Below are 24,428 nucleotides of genomic sequence, written 5' to 3'. Positions count from 1 at the left end.
GTTCAATTCAAAAGAAAAGGCGTTTTGCGTCTTAGAGTACGCTCGGACTAAGTCACCTAAGACACTGCAGCATGCCTTCTTCACAAAATTTGCAAAGAAAAAACGAATTTTAAAACAAATTAGGACTTGGCACCAAAAATTTCAAAAAAACGGCTGCTTATGCATATTTAAATCGCCAGGACAGCCATCAACATCAGCAGAGACAGTGGAGCAGGTTTATGAAGCCTTCCTGCGTAGTCCTCGGAAGAGTGTTAGAAGAGTAAGTGTGGAAACCCACATTCCACAAACAACAGTTTGGCGAATTCTGAGAAAACGATTGCGATTTAAACCTTAAAAGCTTCAGCTCGTTCAGGCCTTGAGGGAAGGTGATAAGCGAAAACGTAAAGAATTTTGTGTTGAAATGCTAGATAAACTCGAAGAAGACGATTTCGATGATCGGCTAGTCTTTAGTGATGAATCCACGTTTCACACGAGTGGCAAAGTTAATAAACATAATGTTCGCATTTGGGGCGAAGAAAATTCTCAAGACACAGTCGAATACGAGAGGGACTCACCAAAAGTTAATGTGTTTTGTGCAATATCCAAGAAAAAAGTTTATGGGCCATTTTTCTTCGAAGGAAATGTGAACGGAGGTGTTTATCTTCAAATGCTTCAGAATTGGCTAATTGATCAACTCATAGAAAATGAAGACGAAAGTTTCATTTTTCAGCAGGATGGGGCTCCACCTCACTGGAAGCTCACTGTACGAGCCTACCTCAATGAGGTTCTGCCAGAGAGATGAATCGGTCGAGGTAGTGAAGAAGACGATTTGCTTCTGAAATGGCCACCACGATCACCCGACCTTTCGCCGTGTGATTTTTTCCTCTGGGGTTGTGTGAAAGGACTAATCTTCGTACCTCCTCTTCCAGCTAACATTGAAGAACTGAAACAGAGAATTACAGCTGCACTGGAGACTGTTACCGAAGACATGCTACAGCGAGTTTGGCAAGAGCTCGAATACCGACTCGACGTTTGCAGAGTCACAGGCGGCGCTCATATTGAACATTTATAAAAATCTGTCAAAGAACCAACAAATATTTGTACTTTTCTTTGTAAATTTAACCAATAAAACATATGACCTTCAACATAAAGTGTATTTAGTTTCATTAAGATCTATCGAGTAGTTTCCGAGATATGGGCATTTAGAATGGGGTCAACCATTTTGGAACACCCTGTATATATATATATATTATATATATATATATATATATATATATATATATATATATATATATATATATATATATATATATATATATATATATATATATATATATATATATATATATATATATATATATATATATATATATATATATATATATATATATATATATATATATATATATATATATATATATATATATATATACCGTCGATGAATAACATGAATAATTAAAACGAAATTTCCATATTAATTTTGTTTTTTTTGGCTAAATGGGTTTATTGAACTTTTGATCAGACGTAACTTTCGAATTAACTTACGTAACGAACTTCTGTATTCGTACATTTTTATTACTTATATTAGGGGGTTCGCCCCCTAGTCAATACCTAGCTCTTTACTCCAAGTTCAAATTTTGTTCTAGTTTTCTAAGAATGACCCCTTAATCACAAAGGCCGTTAATTAGAATAAATAGCTCTGATGAAAGTAAAAAAAACTTTAGCGCAAAGAGCGAGGTAATGACTAGGGAAGGAACGCAATCATGTACGTATTAATTTCTGTTTTTTTTAAGTTTTGATGTTGCTCCTTACTTTCACTTGAAAAAATTGTTTTTTTATTCAATTTCTTCTTTTTTTAAATAATGCTAGGAAATCTTTTTATGTATCTATTGGTATCAAAATTCAGTTTTTTAGAGTTTCGTTTACTATTGAGCCGGTTCGCCCCTTACTTATAGTTCGGTACCACAACTGCTGAAATGCTGCTGACGACTGTGTTAGGTGAGTGTTATGAACTTGAGTGCCTCTTCTTTTCTGAATAAGGTGACACTTGGTTTTAGACCACATCTGATTTTGCAAATTCCGTAACAGGAAAGGTGTCTCGTCTCAGGGAGGTTGCAGACTCTGGTAGGTATTGGGCTGTACCTGTACTAGAGATAATGTAATTAAAAAAACGGTTTTGTCTCATAACCATTGAAGTTTGGCGAGGGGATTGCCCACTTTTTGCTTATATTTGAGTCGGGAGGGGATGCTGTACATAATTTTTCCTCAGTCACCTCCAACTCTACCAATATTGACGATAAAAAGACAATTTGAGGATGTTATTGAAGCCTGTAAATCTTCGAAAATAAGGTCATGTTTACAAAACAGAAAAAAATCTATTCTATTACGGATAAACTCCTTTGAAGAGGTTGGAAAAACCCTCAAAATTTAATAACAAAATATTCCCTTATTTTCGCACGTGAACACATTGAATTTTTTCTTAAGCTTAGAATTTTACTTTAAGTTTAGGCTTCTAGGCTCAATATTAAAAATTTGTAAAAATTCTTGGAAAGTATTTCCCAGTATATAGAATGAGATCGTTTGCAACGTTGCAATATAAATAAAAAATGACTACTGGACGTAAGAAATTTGAAAACATTGTGAAAGTAGCCGAATTTCTCTTCTATCTGTCATTTTCAAAAGTTGTAGTAGAAAGACCTTTTAGTCTCTTAAAAACGATCTCGACTGAAAATCACAATCGGCTAGCCATTGTTGCGCTTTGTGTCACTCTTCAAACAAAATGTGGACTAAAACCAAAGGGCAGCCACATCCACACTGTCGTTCACAATTCACTTAAAAGACATTTGAAGTGGGTTAAATCCATGGCGACAGCTTCAAAATGCTCAAGTAGTTGACTATTTGGCTCAAGTAGTTGAAATGTGAAGCAGTATTTTTAAATGAAGCTGCCTTTACACATTAGGCTTGCGCTGCCAGCATTTTATATGATATTATTCCATTCTTTTTTTAAGCTATTTTTGCAATTAAAATCATTTATCTGAGCATCGCTTTATGTGAGCCTCGGAAAGTCTAGTTTTTTTTCAAAATTCTTCAACTAATTTATACCTAAACTACGTATTTTCTACTTACATCTTGAAACAGTTTTTACTTCCAATCAACTATTTATTTTTTGGGCTCGCCTACTCCTTTCTTGACCATGCCGAGTGGAAACTTTGAAAGGGCTAGTCAATTCTACAATGACATCGATACAAATCGATGTCATGATAATAGAAATTATCACCCCTCAGGTGATAATTTCTATTCATTCAATGTTTGGACTCGGCTATTTACTTTCTTAAAAAAACGGGTTTTTCTTGTTTTGTTTTTTTAATTAGTTTGTCCTGCATAATTCGCATTTAAAGTCGTGTTCAGTCATTAAGGTATCTTGTCAAATATGTCTAAGAGAGGATATCAACAGAAAATAGAAGGATTTTTCAAACCTATTATCAAAAAATCTAAAGAAGGTATAACATCTTTGTGTGAAGTTTCTCAACCAGACACAACCTCTACTCCTGATATTTGTGCTAAAAATAAATGCCAAGCTTCTTTTCATGAAAGCACAGACAACATTGAATTTACATCAAGCACCAAGAATGTATACCAGTCTTTTCAGTCTTCAGTTTTTCTCCAGCCTCAAGAAGTTTCAAAACGCAATGTCCAAAATCTTGAAAGGGAAGTAGGTGTTGGCTCACGAGATGAACAATAGCTTTTTGTCAGTGCTGCTAGAGATTACATAGCTGAGCCGTCCGAAATCACTTCAGTGGAAAAAAATTTCAGTTCTTCCAATGAAGAAATCAATGAGGAAATTGTTACGCCAAATTTTCCACTTTCAAAGGCAAACAAGTTAAGGAATAAAACAAGGAAAAACTATGCCTGTGAGTGTCAACACCCGCAATCGTCAATACAGTAAAGCTTGGGAAGAAGATAATGACCTTAGAGCATTTATTACAAGATCACCTTATGACAGAAACAAGCCTTGGTGCAGTTTGAAGCCGCTCAAAGGAACAAAGACCAAGATGTTGCTTCACTCTCGTAGCAACTCACACTTGGAAAAAATTCGTGCTGTACATCTCACAACCAGTGTTTCTGATTTTGGTAGAGAACGCGTGGGCACAGAGTCGGATATCATCAACTCTCAAATAAAACTGGCTGCATGGTTCGCTAATGAAGACATATCATTTTTGAAGGCAAACAGTCTACTTCCAGTTCTCAAAGCTTTTGCTCCTGATTCCCAAATTGGGAAGGCAATGAAGATGAAAAGTACTATAACCGCTGGAATTAATAAGCATGTTCTAGCTCCATATGAAAGAGAAGAACTTCGTAAGTTTCTGAGAGTCTCAAAATTCTCCCTTATCATTGATGAAACAACTGATTCAACAGCTACAAAGTGGCTTGTATTGATTTCTAAATATTGGAACTTTTTTACTGACAATGTTTGTGAGGAATTTCTTGGTCTACTAGAAGTAGACGACGCCTCGAGCCATGGGCTAAAAACTATCATCGAAAATTACTTAGTAGAAGAAGAGATACCAAAAAACAACATGATAGGTGTTGCTTTTGACAACGCTTCAGTGAACACTGGAACTGTTGGAGGTCTTGGAGTACAGCTTAAAAATGACGTACCAGGCCTGTTTGTTTTGGGTTGTACCAGCCATTCAATGGCACTGTGTGCAAGTTATGCAATGAAAGCTTTTCCTGATGGTCTTGGACATTTTCTCGGGGACTTGATAATGTATGTGTCAGGAAATAGCAAGAGACAAAAAGAATTTCAGGAAATGCAAGAATTTGCTGAACAGGGGGTCCATAAGCTTCTTCTAATAGCTAATACACGTTGGCTTTCAATGGAAAAAGCTGTCAATAGAGTGCTACAGAAGTGGGCATCTCTTCTGCTCTTATTTACCAGCCATGCGTTAGGTACAAAGGCTCCGGATTCTCTGGCCAAGGGAAGAGCTGCAAAGATTCTGAGATATATGCAAGTAGTGTGTTATATAAAGACGCGAAACTTACATGGAAACTTACGCCTGAGGCATTAATATACAGTGCAGTTTGACGTGCACATTGCAAAAAGCGACCAATCCTTTTATATTATATACCTATAAAGTGATCAAACACGTTTTGAAAGTTTAATTAAGATTGTATAACGCAACCAGACGGGTTTATGAGACACTTTCATCATAACGTGTTTTTTTTCTAAAGCAAAAACTAGAAATCGTCAGACGGGTTTCTGAGGCAACACCTATTTTTTGGACAATTGCCTTAACTCAAGACTAGTTTCTTAGGAATGTGTCTTTGCTAATTACAAAATTGGATGCTACACTCAGAATTGTTTGATTGACATATGCTGTTAAAAGCTAACTCTATTTGCAAAAAGGGATAAGGGATTCGCGAATTGGACTGTACGAACGATCTTATTTGAATAATAGGGAAAAAAACAGAGCTAGATAACATTTGCGAATTAGATCATATGAAGATGGATAAAAAGGGTTAAACTGATTAGCAGTTAAGGTAACCCCGAAGGGCTTGTTAACTCAGACAATTTGCTATAAATTTGGGACAGCATCAATCTATGAAAATGGCTAGCGATAATAGAATGACATTGTGAGTTGACCTAGCTTTACCTCTCTGATGTATTCTGTATAATACACAAGTGGCGTTTGAACAGTGTTGTCAATTTAAAATAGGGTCTAACGTTATAGTAAACTAAAAAGTTGATACTAAGAGAGATGTAGATGGGAAGAAAAGAATTTTAATAATGAAATTCCAAACAATCCATAGAAATCCTTGCAAATCAAGTAGTAAGGTGTATGTGAGTACAAACCGTCAAGGATCATAAGCACCAACGACCCTAACCACCAGAGACCTCAACCCCCAAAGGTCCCCTATCCCAAACTCCAAGGGGGCCCCCTCCCCTGTGACTGATTGCCCCCCCCCCCATTTTTTATAGTTTTTTTTGAAGTTTTTTTTAAAACTTTTTTTATTATTTCTTTAACATGATGTTTTTTCAACTTTTTTTTACATCTCTTAGAGTGACATGTAAAATACTTAAAACAAAAAAAAAACACATTTAATATTTTCCAAATTCAAAATGAGAGTGATATAGAAGATGTTAGTCGCAACTTTTACTATTAGAGAAATATTGTTCGTAGTAGAACTTTTTTTTATTGGACTAAATTTTTTTTTGACTTATTCAACTTTTTTTTCACGTATCTTAAAATGATATGAAATATGCTTATGGCTCTAACAATTGTACTCTATGCTGGCTCAGAGACACGATGCGGCTTTCCCAATGGTACTCTATGTCCGTCTATCGACACTACCTAGTTTACAGGATGTATTAAATCAGTATTTTTTACACAGTGGAACAATAAACACAACTCATATCTCTAAGAAGTGAAGATGAAGCATTTTAAGAAAGTATTTTCACATGATAGTGTTATTGTAGCATTGAATGCTTACAAGGAGAAGTATTTAAACTATGAAATAAGTACAAGTGCTAGAACAATGGAAAACGTCTGCGTGTATTGTCATGACAGTAGGGAATTAAATTTCTTTGGAGTACCAAAAAAATTCAAATCTTATGATGGTGGATATGCGAGATTGAGATCTCCTGAGATGATTACGCTCAAAGAAAATGCCAACATAAAAATAATAGTTGATGAAGAAGGGCATCTCCTTGCTAGTGCTTGTGGTAACATTTTACCCAGTGTTAAACCATATCGTCAGCTTTAGGGTATTAGCATTCAAATGGAAGCAAAGACGAAAAGAAAGGCCTACTCTTCTATTAATATCATAAACCATATCTTGTGTACGTGCCGGAACTATTAACTATATAAAATCTGTTTGATAAGAGACAATGAAGTTGCCAGAAAAATAAAAAGGATATTGACAGAAAATATTACTAAGGAATATAGAGATGAATTGATTAAAAACAGGGCACCAGCAAACGTAACTTCCATTGATCAAACAGTCAATGAACCAAATAATACGAAAGACGACAAGCATATTGAGCCTGTCGATGACACACCTGTAAAATTGTGTATGACTCAAAATGGAATAATGATTATTCTACTGATTACGAACTAAGAGAAGACAACAGCTATAGTATCAAGAGAGAAAATGGTGAACTATTTTATGGAACAGATTCAAAATGTCCAAAGTTGTTCAGTGATACTGATAATGTATAATAATAATATATTTTTTGTATTAATATTCGGCATAACTTTATTTCACTCAAAATATGTTGTGTATTACATTGTTATGTTTTCATTATTTTTAGTGTTAAGTATAAAATCAAACGTTTATAATGTTTACTAAAACATTGGAGAACTAAGAAAAGGAATTTGCATACATCATATGTGGGATAGATAGGTTAACATAGAGAAAATATCAGAATGAATAATATCTCTATCAGCATCTATTGACTGATACTTGGGATAGCTTTGACGGAATATGATCATCAGAGTGAATAAACTCTTTATCAATTTCTTTTGACAGATACGTTTGATAAAATTGACAGAATTTAAGAATCAAATTGAATAAATTCCTTACTAAAATTCTCTACCAATATCATGTATCAGGCAAATCGGATAACACTTACATAATATATCTATTAGAATGAATAAATTCTTTATCATCAGCTGTTGTCGGATTTGTCATTATGAAAAATTGTAAGTAAGTAACAAACTCATTCTTGAATTCACCTCTTGCATACACAATACAAAAATTATAGGAAAATTATTGTAATTTCCAGACTTCATTTGCATGCAATAGATACCGAGAGTTCTATGACTCCTCCCCACAATGAATTCAAAGGGTTTTATAACTCCTCTCCACAATGAATTCAGATGGTTTTAGGACTCATCCCCCTAGCCATAACTCCATTCAACCTTGAGCGAAGGTATAAAAGCTTGATGAAGTACTTCTCTATGTAACAACTTCATTAATAGCTTCCAAGATGATAGGACTGTATGACACTGAAATTATCGGTTTAAAAAAATCATCTTGTGGTGTTCTATTTGAATGTGCATTTTTATTTTTGTCTATGGAACTCGAAGAAATTGAATGTTATCATTGGATAGTAAACTATGATATGTTTGAGTATGATAAAAGCTTGTGGAGTGCTACATTACATTATATAAACAGACTGGGATTCTACGATAGAGTGATTACGCCACTTAAAAATAGTGGTCAGGAACTGAGAAATGTTCAGGAGGAAGTCAGTGAAATTTGCACCTTTTTCGGGGTTGAAGCACTCTATGTAAAGGGTAATGTACCTACAGATAAAGTTTTAATTCAAAAGTGTAACCGTAGGATTCCACTTTTCAATCTAGAAGAATTTAAGTGTTCTAAATTTAAAGGGGCTTATCACCGTCCTGAAGACGAGGTTAGGTTCTTCGCGCAGTGGATACCTAAGGTCATACCTTGTCAGTGTTATGTTTGGACACATAAGCGGAGGAAGTGAGAGAGACAAAACACATATGAATAAATGGATTCTGACATACAAACCAACAATGACAGGCATTGAGATAGGCAAAGTGTCGCTCAGACGCACAGTCATAATGAGAGAGATATCCAAAAAGTTTGGTTGATCTAGGTTCACTTAGAGTGGCGCAGCACTATGCACCACTGCATAACTTGCACACAGTGCCATTGAATGGCTGGTACAACCCAAAACAAACAGGCCTGGTACGTCATTTTTAAGCTGTACTCCAAGACCTCCAACAGTTCCAGTTTTCACTGAAGCGTTGTCAAAAGCAACACCTATCATCGTTGTTTTTTGGTATCTCTTCTTTTTCCAGGTAATTGTCGATAATAGTTTTTAGCCCATGGGTCGAAGCGTCCTCTACTTTTAATAGACCAAGAAATTCCTCACGAACATTGTCACTAGAAAAGTTCCAATATTTAGCAATCAATACAAGCCACTTTGTAGCTGTTGAATCAGTTGTTTCATCAATGATAAGGGAGAATTTTGAGACTCTCAGAAACTTACGAAGTTCTTCTCTTTCATATGGAGCTAGAATGTGCTTAATAATTCCAGCGGCTATAGTCCTTTTCATCTTCATTGCCTTCCCAATTTGGGAATCAGGAGCACAAGCTTTGAGAACTGGAATTAGGCCGTCTGTCTTCAAAAATGATGAGTCTTCATTAGCGAACCATGCAGCCAGTCTTATTTGAGAGTTGATGATATCCGACTCTGTGCCCATGCGTTCTCTACCAAAATCAGAAATACTGGTTGTGAGATGGACAGCACGAATTTTTTCCAAGTGTGAGTTGCTACGAGAGTGAAGCAACATCTTGGTCTTTGTTCCTTTGAGCGGCTTCAAACTGCACCAAGGCTTGTTTCTGTCATAAGGTGATCTTGTAATAAATGCTCTAAGGTCATTATCTTCTTCCCAGACTTTACTGTATTGACGATTGCGGGTGTTGAGAGCATATGTAAATCAAACAATTCTGAGTCTAGCATCTGATTTTGTAATTAGCAACGAGACATTCCTAAGAAACTAGTCTCGAGTTAAGGCAATTGTCCAAAAAATTGGTGTTGCCTCAGAAACCCGTCTGACAATTTCTAGATTTTGATTTAAGAAAATATAAAAAAAAACTCGTTATGATGAAAGTGTCTCAAAAACCCGTCTGGTTGCGTTATACAATCTCAATTATACTTTCAAAACGTGTTTGATCACCTTATAGGTATATAATATAAAAGGATTGGTCGCTTTTTGCAATGTGCACGTCAAACTGCACTGTATATTCATGCCTCAGGCGTAAGTTTCCATGTAAGTTTCGCGCCTTTATATAACACACTACTTATGCAAGACCCATTTGTAAAAGCTTACATGTATTTCTTGAGTTTTATGCTGCAGAAAGTCAATAGCATGAATACTGATTTTCAGTCCTCTGATACGCGGATTCATTTGCTTCTAAAAAGTAGCTGCACACTTTTAAAATCAATACTTAGATGTTTCATCAAAGCTTCTGTGATTGAGAGGCAGAGCCCATTTTCAGTCAGTCTAACCAAAGAAAAATTTTCGCCGAATGGAAGAGGTAAGTTTTGGACCAAACACTGTGGTGTACCTGGAAAAGCAAAATAGTGAATTGGGTCCCATACAACTTACTGGCTTTAAGGAGTACTGTTTGGCGTACATGGTAGAACTTGTTAGTTGAATCAGAACTAGAATCAACCAGAAAGACGAAACATTGAAAGCACTGTCGCTTCTGGATCCTGAAATTTCCCTTGGTTGAGAGTGTGACAGCATTGTGGCTCTGACCAGTCGGTTTTACCACTTGCTCGGGGAAACCGAATTTCAACAAGAGAAGGCCCAAAGCTATCTTGATGAACTTTGGAAATCCTTTTTTGACGAAAAAGAACATATTACTCGCTTAACCACTGCAGAAACGAATCCGTCAGTATTTTGGTCTGACCTTAGAAAATATAGGCATGCCAAGGGTAAAGAAAAATACAAGGATCTTTGTGATTTTATGCTAACGTTATGTGGCCTGCCACTCTCTTCAGCAGCTGCTGAAAGACAGTTTACGCTACTTGGTAAATCAAAACCAAATTACGCAATTGGCTTCTAATGGAAACAACTAGTTGTTTAATGCATGTCAAGCAACTAATTTGGCGTTCTGGAGCGTCCCTGGAATCCTGGATTTTACCTTCTGAAGTGCGCAAGAAATACTTCGATTAGCAAATAGCTAGCAAAAGAAGAAAGAAAGCTGGCCCTCATGCTGAGCATAACTTTCAAGATGAACTCTCGTTAGAAGACTAATCTTAAGCTCTCACAAATTATTTTTAGTGTTTACTGGTTTTCATGAGTTTTGTGCTTGTATTAAATGATTTTTTTCGTTTTTAACAAATTTGATGTTAACTGGCCACTTTGAAAGATGTTTCCAAATCATATTTTGGTCAATATCCCAATTGATAAGAAAGATAACCTCTAGGTTCTGAGATTTCAAGATGGACATGTTTTGGACATATTAAAGACGAAATATGGACATATTTTGGCTAAAAATGACATAATTTTGGATGATCAGGGGACATATTTATAAACCAAAAAGTTGGCAACCCTGTACAAGGCAGGGCTTCCACTATCCCCGAATTTTCGGGGATTTCCCCGAACATCTATGTGTCTCCCCGAATACAAATTGGTTCCTCGAAAATCACCAGATCACGGTGTCACCCCTAGTGATTATCCCTAGCAAATATTATTTTACAAACTATAATTGTTTACTACTCTTGTTCGTTATTATTCGTCTCCTGTGTTGCTCTTCATAAAAACCAGATAGATACAATTTAAGTATAGACGGTTCTTCATATGTTCACAAAAGTATCATTTCCCTGCAGTTAGATTACAGGTAAACCATTTTGAATGCTGTATTCCAAATGCTATAAGATTCTTGCACATTCATCATTCGTGGTCAAGACAATCTTGACAAAATTAGCCAAGAACTATATTTGAAGTTGTTTAACGGAACGCTCAGTTGGAGCTGTGGTTTGGAATTGAACTTCTAAAGAAGGAGAATTGTTTTGGAAGCCGATTCATAAGTTTAAATATGGTTTTCTTTTGCTATTTTTGATTTTGGACATACTGTATTAATGTTTAGTAATGATTGAACACATAATATATTGAAAGAATTGATCTTTTTCCAGGAATTCTTACCATTTAAATTTTTGTTCATTCGGTGTGTAAAATTTAAGTTCTTTTCTTTTTTTTCTGAGAATTGTATTTGTCATACCACCCTTTATCCTCCAACGTATTCACTCAGCACTCCCCTCACAATTATTATTCTGGTCCCTTCACCCGTGTAATATTTTCAGTGGGTGTAATATTTTAAACTGCAGTTTTAGAATCCTTTTATGGTTTTGCAAAGCTGTTAGTTAGGCAAAAAAATTTTACGGAAATATATTTTGCTCAAATTCGGGATAGCCAAGTAAATTTGTTTAAATATCTAGGCCTATCCTTACAACTTCTAATGCTTGAACAATTAGTAACCCTGTATGAAGGCTAATTCTGAGATAGAAACAAAAGATTTTAAAAGAAATTGTGGTATAATTTATTTCTTCTTAAGAAAAATCCCTAAATACAATCTTCTTACCATACAAAATGCAGCATCCCCTGTCCCTCCTAATGAGAAAAAAATTTAGATATAGACTATGTACAAGGTCGGGGAATAGGGGATTTAAACAGAAGTGATCCCAAAAATACTATTCATAAGAAAATTTACATTACAGCTGAAAGAAATAATTTGGTTATTAGGCTCATATTGTTTTCTTGTCAATTTTTACTTTATTTTCGGACTTTATTATCACGAACTGTTGGTTAATAATGCCAAATTATGTTAGTGTGAAGAAAAAGAATAAATGATTTTTATATGATTTGTAGCCTATAGCTATCATGTCCAGGCACTGGATGGACTGATATAAAATGAGACTGCAATAAGTATTATATTAGGAATATGAATGGACTCAGGGTTGATGGGAGGATTGGTGGTTAATCGGTGAAAGTACTTATGCATTGAATCTTACACACCGCTATATACTGTATCGGGAAACACTAAAGGAAACCAGTCAAATGGGTATTTTCAATATAGAAATGGATCACGAAGCTTGGTTTCTCATAGCGTTTACAATATTAAAACTATTGTTTTTTGGGGTTTAGGGGGGGGGGAAGGTACCTAGGTTAAGTTACGTATTTAATATATGCTACACTTTACCCCCACCCCACCCCCCTTAATTTGCAAAAATAGAGCCCAAACTTGTTTGTCAACTATTGTAATTGTATTTTATTATATTGTATTGAATTATAAATAAACAAAACTCGCTTATTTAGTGTGTAAGTTATAATGCACTAGTGCCTTAGTGACTCTATTGTAATTATGAGGTGGCCAAAAGAAAGGATAGCATATTAGAAAGAAACAATGAAAAAATGTATATTCCGAGGAGGTATTTTCCGCAGGGGGGTTGATTTTTCGAGGGTATTTTTAGCGGAGGTATATTCTGTGGGGGGGATTTCCCACGGTGGTACTTTCCGCGGGGAGTAGTTTCTGCAGGGGGTATTTTTGTGAGTGAGGGAATTATTTTCCGTTTTTTACGTGGGGGATTTCTGGGGAGGGGTAAAGACTTAAGGCCTTAGAGTCAGCAAGAAAAACCAATAATGTGTCAATTGTCGTAAAAATTCCCTTTTTAATTTAAGTTTAAATTTACTTGTTCTTGTTACTTGTTAATTCAGTTCCTGTTTGTTTAAAGTTTTAGTGTTGCCCCATGCTTATAGGTTTAATTTTGTCTATTTAATTTACCTATGTAGAAACCTAAAAAAATATTTGTTTTTGTTTTTAAATATTATTAATGAATTACTGAGATTAATGACTTAATGAAAAATTGCTACTGGTATTACATGTTCACATGTTCACAGTTCACATGTGTACACTATTTTTTTTAATTTGAAAACAATTTTGAAGTTCTTGATGCAATATCAACAACAAGCGTCTTCAGGTATGGGTTCCAATCCCCTTCAATAGCTGTAAGACCTACTTTGTAAAAGGTTTGATTTACTATGTGGCTCTAAGCCCTACTTGAGCCTGAAAACGAAGCTAAAACTTCTTGGCTCCCAAACTTTCACAACGAAATCTCATTCCCCACCCCCCGAAAAATCCCCGAATCTTGAAGACTTGTCCGCGAAAACTCCCCGAATTTTTAAGACTTATCCCCGAATTTTAATATTCGAGAGTGGAAGCCCTGTCCACAAGGGCAGTTGGATGTGCTTTTTCGAATGAGACTGGGACACAAGCAATCCGACCATCTAAGAGGGGGAAACCGGGAGTAAAAATCACCCAAAAGAGGGAAAAGCAAAAAAATTCTTTTTTCCTATTTTAGCTTGATATTCGGTGTGTATACTCGGTATTAGAAAGAAATATAAGCAGTGATGGAAAATGGAGTGTCCCACCATCAAAGGGCGATATGGTGTGGGGGGAGGGGTTGAAATTCACCTTACAGGGGGGAAACGGGAAATATTTGTTTTTGCCTATTTCAAATTGGTATTCGGTTTGTTTATTCAATCTTATATAGTCACTGATTTAATGCCATGGCGAAAATGCAGAGGATAGTAGTAATCTATATGCTGATTTCAATTGCACATGGAATTGCACAAGGATATGCAGTACAGTTTCACGTGCACGTTGTAAAAAGCGACCAATCCTTTTATACCTATAAAGTGGTCAAACACGTTTTGAGAGTATAGTCGAGATTGTATAAGACAATCAGACTGGTTATTGTTATGTATTTCAATTGCACATGGAATTTCACAAGAATATGCAGTACAGTTTCACGTGCACATTGTAAAAAGCGACCAATCCTTTTATACCTATAAAGTGGTCAAACACGTTTTGAGTGTATAGTCGAGATTGTATAAAACAATCAGACTGGTTATTGTTATATATTTCAATTGCACATGGGATTTCACAAGAATATGCAGTACAGATTCACGTGGACATTTTAAAAAGCGGGCAAACCTATAAGGTGGTCAAGCACGTTTTGAGAGTATAGTCAAGATTGTATAATACAAGCAGACTGGTTTTTGAGACAACACCCATTTTTTAGGGCCAATCAGAGAGAATGGAGGTTATTCGATATACGATAACTTGATTGTTAATTGGATTTGAATAAAAGGACTGATTTTCATTGCAATTCATATTACTACGATAATTGAATTCGGAGAGAATAGTTTATTTGAGAGGATATTAGTAGAAAAAATGAGTGGAGTATTTACACTACTGGAGATTGATGGTGGAGCCGGCAGCAGCAAAGATATACGAGTATCAAATGTGGCTAAAGAAATAACAGAAGGCTGTAGACTATGCCTTGAATAGGACGATATGTATGGTAGATACATGATATAATTAAGCAAATTCAAGCTGGAGGAGTAATTATGTTTTGCTACGAAACTGAATATTGTGCATATAAATAGACTTCAGGCAGCAGTAGATATACTACTGAAATACATTGATGAGAAAAAAATGAATCAGTGAATAATATTGTTGTAATTATGCTCAATAAAATTGTTTCTAAATCAAAGGTATTTTCCTTTCAATAGTAGACTAGCGTATATTTTTTAGAGAAGAAAAAATTCTGGTTAGTCTGAAGTTGGTCGTGAGAGTGTTAGGACTCTAGAAAATAGATAGATTTGAGAAGGAGCGAATCATGGGGAATCTAGTGCTTATGGAAAAGTGTTTGATTCTAGATGATGATTTTCTAGAGCTGTCTATTCAAAGGAAGATATTTTCTCAGGGAATGTTTGTCGGTATAATGAAAAATGATGCTCCGTCATTAGACTATTGCATGAAGCTTTTACATTGTGGTCTAAATGCATTTACACAATTTATTGATATATTAATCATGACACGGCAAAATGATATTGTGGATATTCTTTTAAACACTAGTTTGGAAATTTAGGACTTTTTTTCTCATGAGACAGATGGAGTTCAAGGATGATTTAATCCTCTCTCTCTCTCTCTCTATCCCACTCAATTTGTTATTGTTGCTAGCCCAGTTTTATTGTGGCAGTGAGAGTGTCAACACATGAAAAAATGTTCCATACATGTCCACTATGTATGTACACACTGGGTAGCTGGTCATCATGTGAGAATTGCAAAATGATTGATGAGTATGATGAAAATTTTAGATTATGCGTCCCGTTTAAATTGCATAGAAGATATGCTGTACAAATTAAAGGTTGCAATTCCTGTCTTGAAGAGGTGTGTGACTCTCATCCTAGAGGGCACCTATGCTCAAATTGCCACTGTGATAAATGTGATCAATGGGAGAATACATATCCTGGTATGATTGGAAAGAATCCTAAGCGTGATTTTAGTTTATTTCTACGAGATTGGTATCGTCGTGGTTTTAGGTTGTTCTGGGAGGAGGAGCCGGGTCAGCGATTCAACTGTTGGAACAGCAAAAGAATATGGTTTCTATGTCATCGTTGTGAAGACAATGGGTGTTATGATTATAAGCCCACTGATTTTTATTTGGCTGTGACGGAATGTGATTCGCCGCTTGAGGACACTGTTTGTGACATTGCTTCAAATAAGCAAAATGAAACATGTGAATTCTACAGAATGAATGAGAAAAGTATAATTGACTATACAAAGAGATATGATAAGAGTGAAGTTACACTCTACTGTAGAAAATGTGACCCTGACATTGCAGCACATCAGGATCAGTATACTGTGAATTCAGATAATCTACCTGCATTAGTTGTTCTCGACAAATACCTTTACCTAGTAGAAGATACTCTTTTTCTAAAGAGTAGAAAAGTCGTTTTTATCATGTATATACATATTTTTCATTTATAAATAAACAATTTCACATACATTTTAAGAACATTTTATTCGTAGGGAAATAAAATCAATATTAAACATGCTTGTCAGTATATTTTCCTCTAGAAAGTCGTTCAATCGAGGTAAGTCAACGTAGATGTCGAGAAACTGCTTGTAGGTATAGCCACGACATCTGAACATGAAAAAGAGCAGAGCATGAAAGCCACATGTCTTAGTCGTTAAATCCTGTACTCTTCGTTGATTTTGAATAATAGTTTTCCTACTGCTTTCAATAAAGTTGCTGATGTATGGAGTGTAGAATTTATACGATAGGCCAAGAGGATCAAAAAATTCAATATTCTTCCCTGTTTGAAAGATGCATAGCCAATGGCCTGTCTTGAAAGTCGATGGACTACCATTAACAATGATTAGGTTATTGTTAACACTTGAAATTTATTCAATGAAGTCTAAAGGTATGTGGTAGAACTTGTACTGAGACATGTATGGGTCCATATTGACTTTACTGTTTATTTGATTTGTGTTCATGATGCTAGGTCTAGTAGAACACTGCCGTCGGGTGTGATTTCCTAATAGGTTTCAAATTGACTCAATGATATTAGCGTGATACTCTCAGTCAAAGCATCGGCAAATGTACACTCCAAACGTACATTCCCTGTTCGTACCATGCTCATATCCTGAGTCCCCGACAAGTCCAAAACAATTACGCCATAATTTTTGAAAACATTGAATCGGTTATTCCATTTTCAAATACTTGAGAGTCATGATCTAGGGATTGCATGGTCAACTCGTACAGAGTTCTATAGGATTTTTTGTCAAATGATAGAATGTACAGTGGAATACCATTCACTTTGCACACAAGGCTGGATAGACCAAAAAAATTAAAATTGTGGGGGGATTCAGTCCAAGATCCAACGGCACTCCCACTCTTCACAAAAGCCAAAGCCAATTTTGATGGGATTTCCCCATTGATAAATGATGAATCGGCATAGCTCCGAAACCCAGTGGCAACGTGACGTTGATTAGTGATCGTATGGGGGACAAGAAGTTTAATGTTGTTGCCATTGGCTCTTAGCTTTTCCACTACCAATGCAACAGAGCTTATAACCTGTTGTTTTTGAACGTAGAGAATTGTCGATGTGATAATGACATTTGCATCGGGTGCTACAGGAAGTGTTTTTCTCAAAATGAAATTCGATGGGGCCAGTTGCAACTTTATGTCAATCTTGACATTGGGGGGTAACCATTGGGATATCTTGAATATCTCATGATTTAATTTTCCAACCAGATGATACTCCTGGCTCACTGCAGTAGTCAACTCGCCGTCAGTGTCAACCCCTGATCGATATTCATAGCCCAATGAGTGTCCTCTCAACTCCTTGTATGCCTTTGGTGTCATCATCATAAATTGTATTCAGCTTACATAGTTGGATAAATTATTGCTAGTGCTCAACAATTTTCTATTAATAAATACATTAATTTGTTTGAACAGGTTGTGTAGAATACATTGTTCGTAGGAGAGACCATCGGCAACAGTTGGAGTTGTATTATCTGACTTTTCCTTCACCGCAATATTTAAATCAATAAATGTTGATGACAAATCAATGAAATAGTCTTCATTGGAAAATATTTGAAAGTAAATATTTTCCGAGAGGGGTTGTTGGGGGTGAAATTGTTCATAGTAGCCATACTTGACACTGACATCAACATTTTCAGCATTGAACAAATCCAATGAGGAACTGATTGATGGATGTGATTCCTTGTGGGGGAGATAAGTCATCTTAAGAGAAGAAATCCTTCTTTGATCTAACAATCTTTTTCTTTTTTTCTTCTTATTGGTCTTCCTTGTTTAATTCCGCAAAGTCCTTGTTGATGTCCTTCGCTTCCCGCCTGGATGGAGACTGATAAGTGAATGACACGCACGTATCCTTTTCAATCCCTTCCAATTTTGCTGAGATTTTAATTGCTCACCAACGGCTCTTGCTGAAGATCTAATATTTTCCTTCACACTCTCCAGAAATTCTTACCCAACCCCCAGTCCTGTAGTGTTGAGGCAGCAAAATTTGATGCAGCAGGTACAATATATTTTCTGGCAAGGGGTAGTGCAGAACGAAATAGCCTAGCAAACCAGCTACCAAGACCATAGCCAGACATTGTAGTACACCCCTTGTAGTGGTCCAATCCATTGCCTATTTGACGTGGACTCCGAGCACCAACATAGCAATTGATATCGGGACAGAAAATTGGAATTCTTCTATTGTTCATTTTAGGTGATTGTGCTGGTGTCGCCGACAATGGGTCGAAAATGACATCTAATCACTGCTAAGCCTTTTGTTATTGCTAAAGGATCACCCAATTCACTTCTTAGTGTTAACTGACAGAGTTTTAAATACGAAGTGTTTACAGGAACATACTGAAGATGCTTTATATTATAGTGATGAATAAGTTCATGAGTTGTTTTTCGATCAAGAGCACATAGGGGTTGACTTGGACAATGATCGATGAGGTCGTTGATTATAAATCAACATGATTTTATCTAAATCATGAATAAAAGCAGATGCATCTTTTAATGTGAAAAATCTAGAAATTAAAAATCGAATAGTTCTTAGCAATCGTTCGGGCAATGAGCCTTTATAGGACTATGACTATGATAGAGCAGTGTATTATATTTCACTAGTACTTTTGCAACATGAGGATTAACAAATTCACTACCATGATCCGTTTGAATTTTTTCATACCAATCCTGTTCGAGAATACTTTCTATAGCCCGAGCAACTCCAACGCCTCTCTTTGACCGCAATGGAATTGCATATGCATAACGATTATAAACACTGAATGCAAGTAGAATGTACTTGTAGGGTGTATTGTGACGTCGTTGAATCTCATCTAGAGTTAGTAGATCTGCTTGCATTATATGCAATGGGAAAAAGGCTTTAGTTTTTCGATAATGAATAGCACGAAGTCTATGATTTCTATACAGTGTAACTTGATTCATTTCGTAGAAGTCTTGAACATTTTTAGTTTCAACACGAATTACTTCGGAAAGACTAGTGGAGGGCATTAAACTCACCGCTTCACCTATATTTTTGTACACACCTTTCAGAAATTCAACCCTTTTGAACGTAAACACGTAGTGTAACATCCGCTACCCTTTTGTATACTAGTGGTTGGTGATGGGGGTGGTGGTGACTTGATACGTTTTCACTTTTGTCTAGCTATCAGTAGTGTGCTGCTCCTCCTTATTGTTAAGTTTCCACTAGGTGTGCTAGTATTTTCCAAAATTGATTTAAAATCTTCTTCTTCTTCTTCATCTTCACATTTTAATGGCGTTGATGATGTTGTTGACGAGGGTGCATGTTCATTTAATTTTTTTTTAGAATTTGTCTATTGTTAATAAGGCTTTTGGGGAAGTTTAATGTATTTAGAAAGTTGTATAGATGAGTGTCAAATGATAATAGTCCTTTACGATTTGTAACCATATCATAGATTAAATCAAGTAGATTATAGCTTTTGCCCTGAATTATAATCCCTTTCCCATTGCTATCAACTTGAATATGATCTTGACCACTTTCCATGAGATAAGTTAGGAGTCGTTTAATTTTTTGACGATATGAGTGGGGCATTAGATTTACAAATTTCGACACAAATTAATACAATTACTCCGTCTTTAATTGTGTTCCAGCAGCAGCAGCAGCAGCAGAATCTTGAGATTATTCTTTCTTGTGATCAATACCACTGGCCCTCGCACGATAGGGCTTATGCTTGTTCATTTGGCGTAATATATCTTTAAGTAAAAGCAGTTTTTTGGCATCCTCAATATTCTCGTTGTCAATGAATTTACTCAGATTTTTCTAAAAGTGTTCCACGGGTGAGAGAGCGAGTTCTATTGGAGTCAATTTGTAGGGTTTTGCCATTCTCTCTCTAGAGAAAACTGTTTACAAGTCCTGCAATTATTCAGTGTCATGATAGCAACTAATAGCCTTTTTTAGTGTTCACGGGGAGATATACTGTAAGTTCATTGTCAAAAATATCTGTGACTGCACGCAGATCCTCGGGTGTATTCTGATTAAGATCCAATAGGATATAGCCGTAGGGTTTATTAGTTGCCTGATTGTATGCTGAGAGCAGAAATTTAGGTCTCCCAAGATTTATTTGTTTATTGAGAGGTACTAGCGAGCTAGAATCACGAACAACTGTGTAGATGATGTAGCAAGTGCAGTTCAATGCAAGTGTTGGCGTACATTTGCTCTGATGAAAGAGATTGTGTAGAACCGGAGTAACGGAAATCTGTTCATGATGAGAGCGAACACTGAACAGTTGTAACATTTCCTGGGACCATTGTTCAATAGATTCAGCCAGATCGTCAATAATCAGCGAAGAGTTTGGTTCAGTAATGTTGAAAACATCAAGTCCCTGTATAAATTATATCTGCACCAATCCCGCCGTGCCAATTGCTTTTATTTTATCGTATGACTCCTGCCAAATACTGTAACAATAGTAGATTTTTTTCGGCTTTTCCACAAACATTTTATCAGGATTTTTAATTATTTTAGTTAAGAGTGTTGTTTTGCCTGACGTTGACGGCCCAAACAGAAACGATCTGAATGGTGTTTTAAATTGATACATGTTCCCTTCAACAGTTCACCTAGACAACTAACTGTTGAACACAGCTGTCTAATGACTAAATAATTTCCCTATTACTAGACCATTCAAGAATAATAAGAAAAAAATCAATAAAGAATCATATTTTATTTTATTACACGCATAAAAGTAATAGCACTTTATAAATACTACATTGAACATGAAAGCAAATTAAACATGAAAAAATACACTTTTTTAAAATTTGATTATAATAAAAAATACAACATTTACATAAGCACTAGAAAAAAACAAAACACTTTAATAAATGCACTTTTTTTTAATTTGTTTATAAAAAATACAACATTTATTAGAATATGCACACACACTTAAAATAATATCACACACTTTTATTTACAACATTTTAAATTTGGAATGGGGTCCCCCCTGGGGGTGGCCGCTAAAGCGGCCGGAAAGCGCCACGGGGCCCGCTGCGGCGGGCCAGGGGCAGGGCGGGCCGGAGGGGGGCATTAAATAGTGGAATTGCTCTGCCTTGCACACACACATTGAAAATTGTTTGTGATATAGAAAAAAAGAATTTAAAAACACCCATCACCCAAAAAAACCTCCCACCCAATTCGTATTTTTTAATGAATTTAACTTAATTTTTGTAGACCGAGTTGTCTTATTTACTCTAAACATTAAACTCGGTCTGAGATTAAATAGTGACCGTGTGGTAGTACCTTAACATCATCCTCAAGTACATAGACTTTGTCCGATATGGCCGACATGGCGTTTTTCTCAACTCTACCTGTGTAGTTTTTAAATTGTAAAGAGCGAATCGCCATGACTTTCGGTCTTGGGACTAAACTACGTTCCACACAGTTTCTATACACACTCATGTCGAAATTATTTTTTACAAAGTGTGTAGGTGCCCCCTTGCAAACTTATTTGATATCTTTGTTGTGCGTTTCCACACAGTATACCTTCGGCCCGGGAAACACACCACTGGATATCAGATCGCTACCCGTTTCAGATTTTAACATTAACAATTGATTTGGGGCCTGGCGTTTCACTAGCTCTGGGTAGCAGGATTCATCCCAATTAGTGTAGTCCATTCGTGAGCTAATGTACTCGCCATTTTCCAAATCATTCAATGGATTTTCAGTTTTGACTTTTAAAGGAGTGAATCGGTATCCCTGTAATACACTTGAACTTGTCCCTCAATCGGCCACTGTACCTTGCATACATTATAATAAAATGACAACATGAGTTTTTTTAGATATTTCAGTTATTAAACATCCGCCTTCAATATTTTTATTTAAAACAATGTTTCTTTTCTTGCGATGTAGGAGTACCATATTAGAGTCTATGATTGTGAACGATGTGAAGTTTGGATCCGCAATGCTTCGGAATGCTTTAGGATTGGTCACAATGTCACATCGACTTATGTTTCGTACGCTTTCGCATATTTTCCCGAAAGCTGAGTTCAAAATGAATTATAGACTTCTTTTTCAACTTTCGTTTTCGCTTGTGAACGCTTACTGACAAAGGTGTCAATAAAAGCTTTCATGTAAGGCTTTTGATCAAATTGGAGGCCTCTATGAACCTTTGTGACTTTGAAACCATTGGACACCATCCATTTCAATAGCGCGTGATGAACAATGATATTCTGTTTCCGGTTGAGGTCGGCAATTAGTTTTTGTTTTTAAGGTACCCAGTGCACACTCCCATCCTCTACTAAAGATAAATTGTAGGGCCTCAGTGAGTCCCTACCTACCGGTCTATTTATGCACAGAAAAACAAAGTGTTCCACCGAGTCAGGGATTTCCTTGGATGTTTCACCGTCAATTTCAAAACATCATCACTGTGCCCCATTCTCCTCAACGTTAGCAATGTCGGGGAAATTCGAAGCACACGGATTGTCAAGCCATTTGTAATTCCCACACGGCGAACAGTAGTGAGAAATTGCCGATGGATAAAGGGAATTCATATCCATCAAAACAGCGTCTGACTTTTCATCAGCTTGCTGTCCGGTCGGATCAGTTTCCATGATACAGTCCCCTTTAAAAACATACCCACCAATCATGTAATATCTCTACAAACAGATGCTGATCCACGACGGCGATCAGACCTATTTCTTCTTTGCTGATTTTAAGTATCAAGTCCATCACCAGATGAGGAGTGGAAAAATAATACCCTAAATCCAACCCAAATTCCCCTTAGATTTTATTCGTATTTTTGCACACAATGTCCAGAAGAGTAAGTACGTCACTGGCCAAGTATAATTTACAATAATCCCACCGATTTTTACATCCACTCTTTGCCCAAACCCTCTTAGTAAATTCGTAGTCGCTAGTGGCGCACTCACTCTCAGTAAGAGAATTGTAAAAAGCTTCAATTGGCGGTAATGACACCTCATCTAGCCTCGAGACAGAGTTGTAATAATCATATGGATATATGCCTTTACACGTTAATAAATCATACATTTCATCATCGGGGAAGCGCTGTTTGAGGAGGGGGAAGCTATCAAAATTGTCACGTTTCTGTACCTGAATCAATTGACTAAAGGATTTGGGGAAGAAGCTGAAACAGTCTAAAAACCGGATTTTATTCAGGCACGTGTTACCCTTGTCAACTGTTTTCCACATGAATTCTAGAAGCAGTAGCTTCTCCGATGATTTGGGTATGATATTATATGAAAAAGAACCATCTATCCATGCGTCATCTACAACTCCACCATTGGCAATGCAGGCCAATGCCGGTAGAACAAACTTTAAATCGTAATTGGAATTGTGTATAAAAACAGGTACGAAATATTGCTGTCTAACGTTTAAATTGCACGACTGATGTGGTACCCCTCTCAAGTTACTCCCGTCCCCCCCCGATGTAATTTCCTGCCACAAATGATCATTGTCGATCAACTTCCTCCTCCCCCCCTTCCCAACACCATCATCAAATTTCCCCTTGCAAACCCAACATATTTTACGATTTTTAATGGCCAATCTGTCATCTGGTGATAGGAGCATAGAATAGTTTGCGTAACGAAGGCGTGAAATAGCACCGTTCGCTGTTTTGATTAGACTGACCAATGGCGAGCGCATGCAGTCTTCACCGTCACCCAACATCTCAACTACATCCAGCACTTGGATGGTATTATTGGAATATCGTTGCGCGTGAGCGTAAGAGACCCCTATGGCTTCATGTATATAAACACGATTTAGATTTGACGAATCGTACACGTCTGTGAGTTTCGCTTCGCAGTCCCAAGCGATCTTATTGCTCTGTAGGAACGTGTTTTGGAAATTCTTAAAGCGTAAGACCATTGTATCTCCACTTATCGTTTCCACAGCCTGGTATCCATGACGTTTACAGTATTTCATGAGATGCTTTAATTTTGAATTAGTTCAAAATTGGGACAGGCATGTTGGAAAGTAGTAAAGTACCTCATGATTGTTACCCTCACTTAGAACCCAACTAATATCGGTAATTGGATTGAAATGTCC

At 36.4% G+C, this 24,428-nt stretch overlaps 1 protein-coding gene across 1 annotated transcript; it reads left to right on the top strand.

The window, feature by feature from the left end:
- The first annotated feature begins 3,884 nt into the window (after positions 1-3,884).
- On the top strand, positions 3,885-7,297 carry LOC148940047 (SCAN domain-containing protein 3-like). The gene is made up of 2 exons (XM_089106059.1): positions 3,885-4,991; positions 7,292-7,297. Exons 1-2 carry the CDS (start codon positions 3,885-3,887, stop codon positions 7,295-7,297), a joined length of 1,113 nt encoding a protein of 370 aa, XP_088962185.1.
- Positions 7,298-24,428: the final 17,131 nt, after the last annotated feature.

This window comes from Artemia sp. Qi Xiang Cuo, chromosome 20, assembly GCF_049724085.1.
Source record: "Artemia sp. Qi Xiang Cuo chromosome 20, ASM4972408v1, whole genome shotgun sequence".
Taxonomy (NCBI): Eukaryota; Metazoa; Arthropoda; class Branchiopoda; order Anostraca; family Artemiidae; genus Artemia; species Artemia sp. Qi Xiang Cuo.
This window is presented reverse-complemented; position numbering and strand designations above follow the sequence as displayed.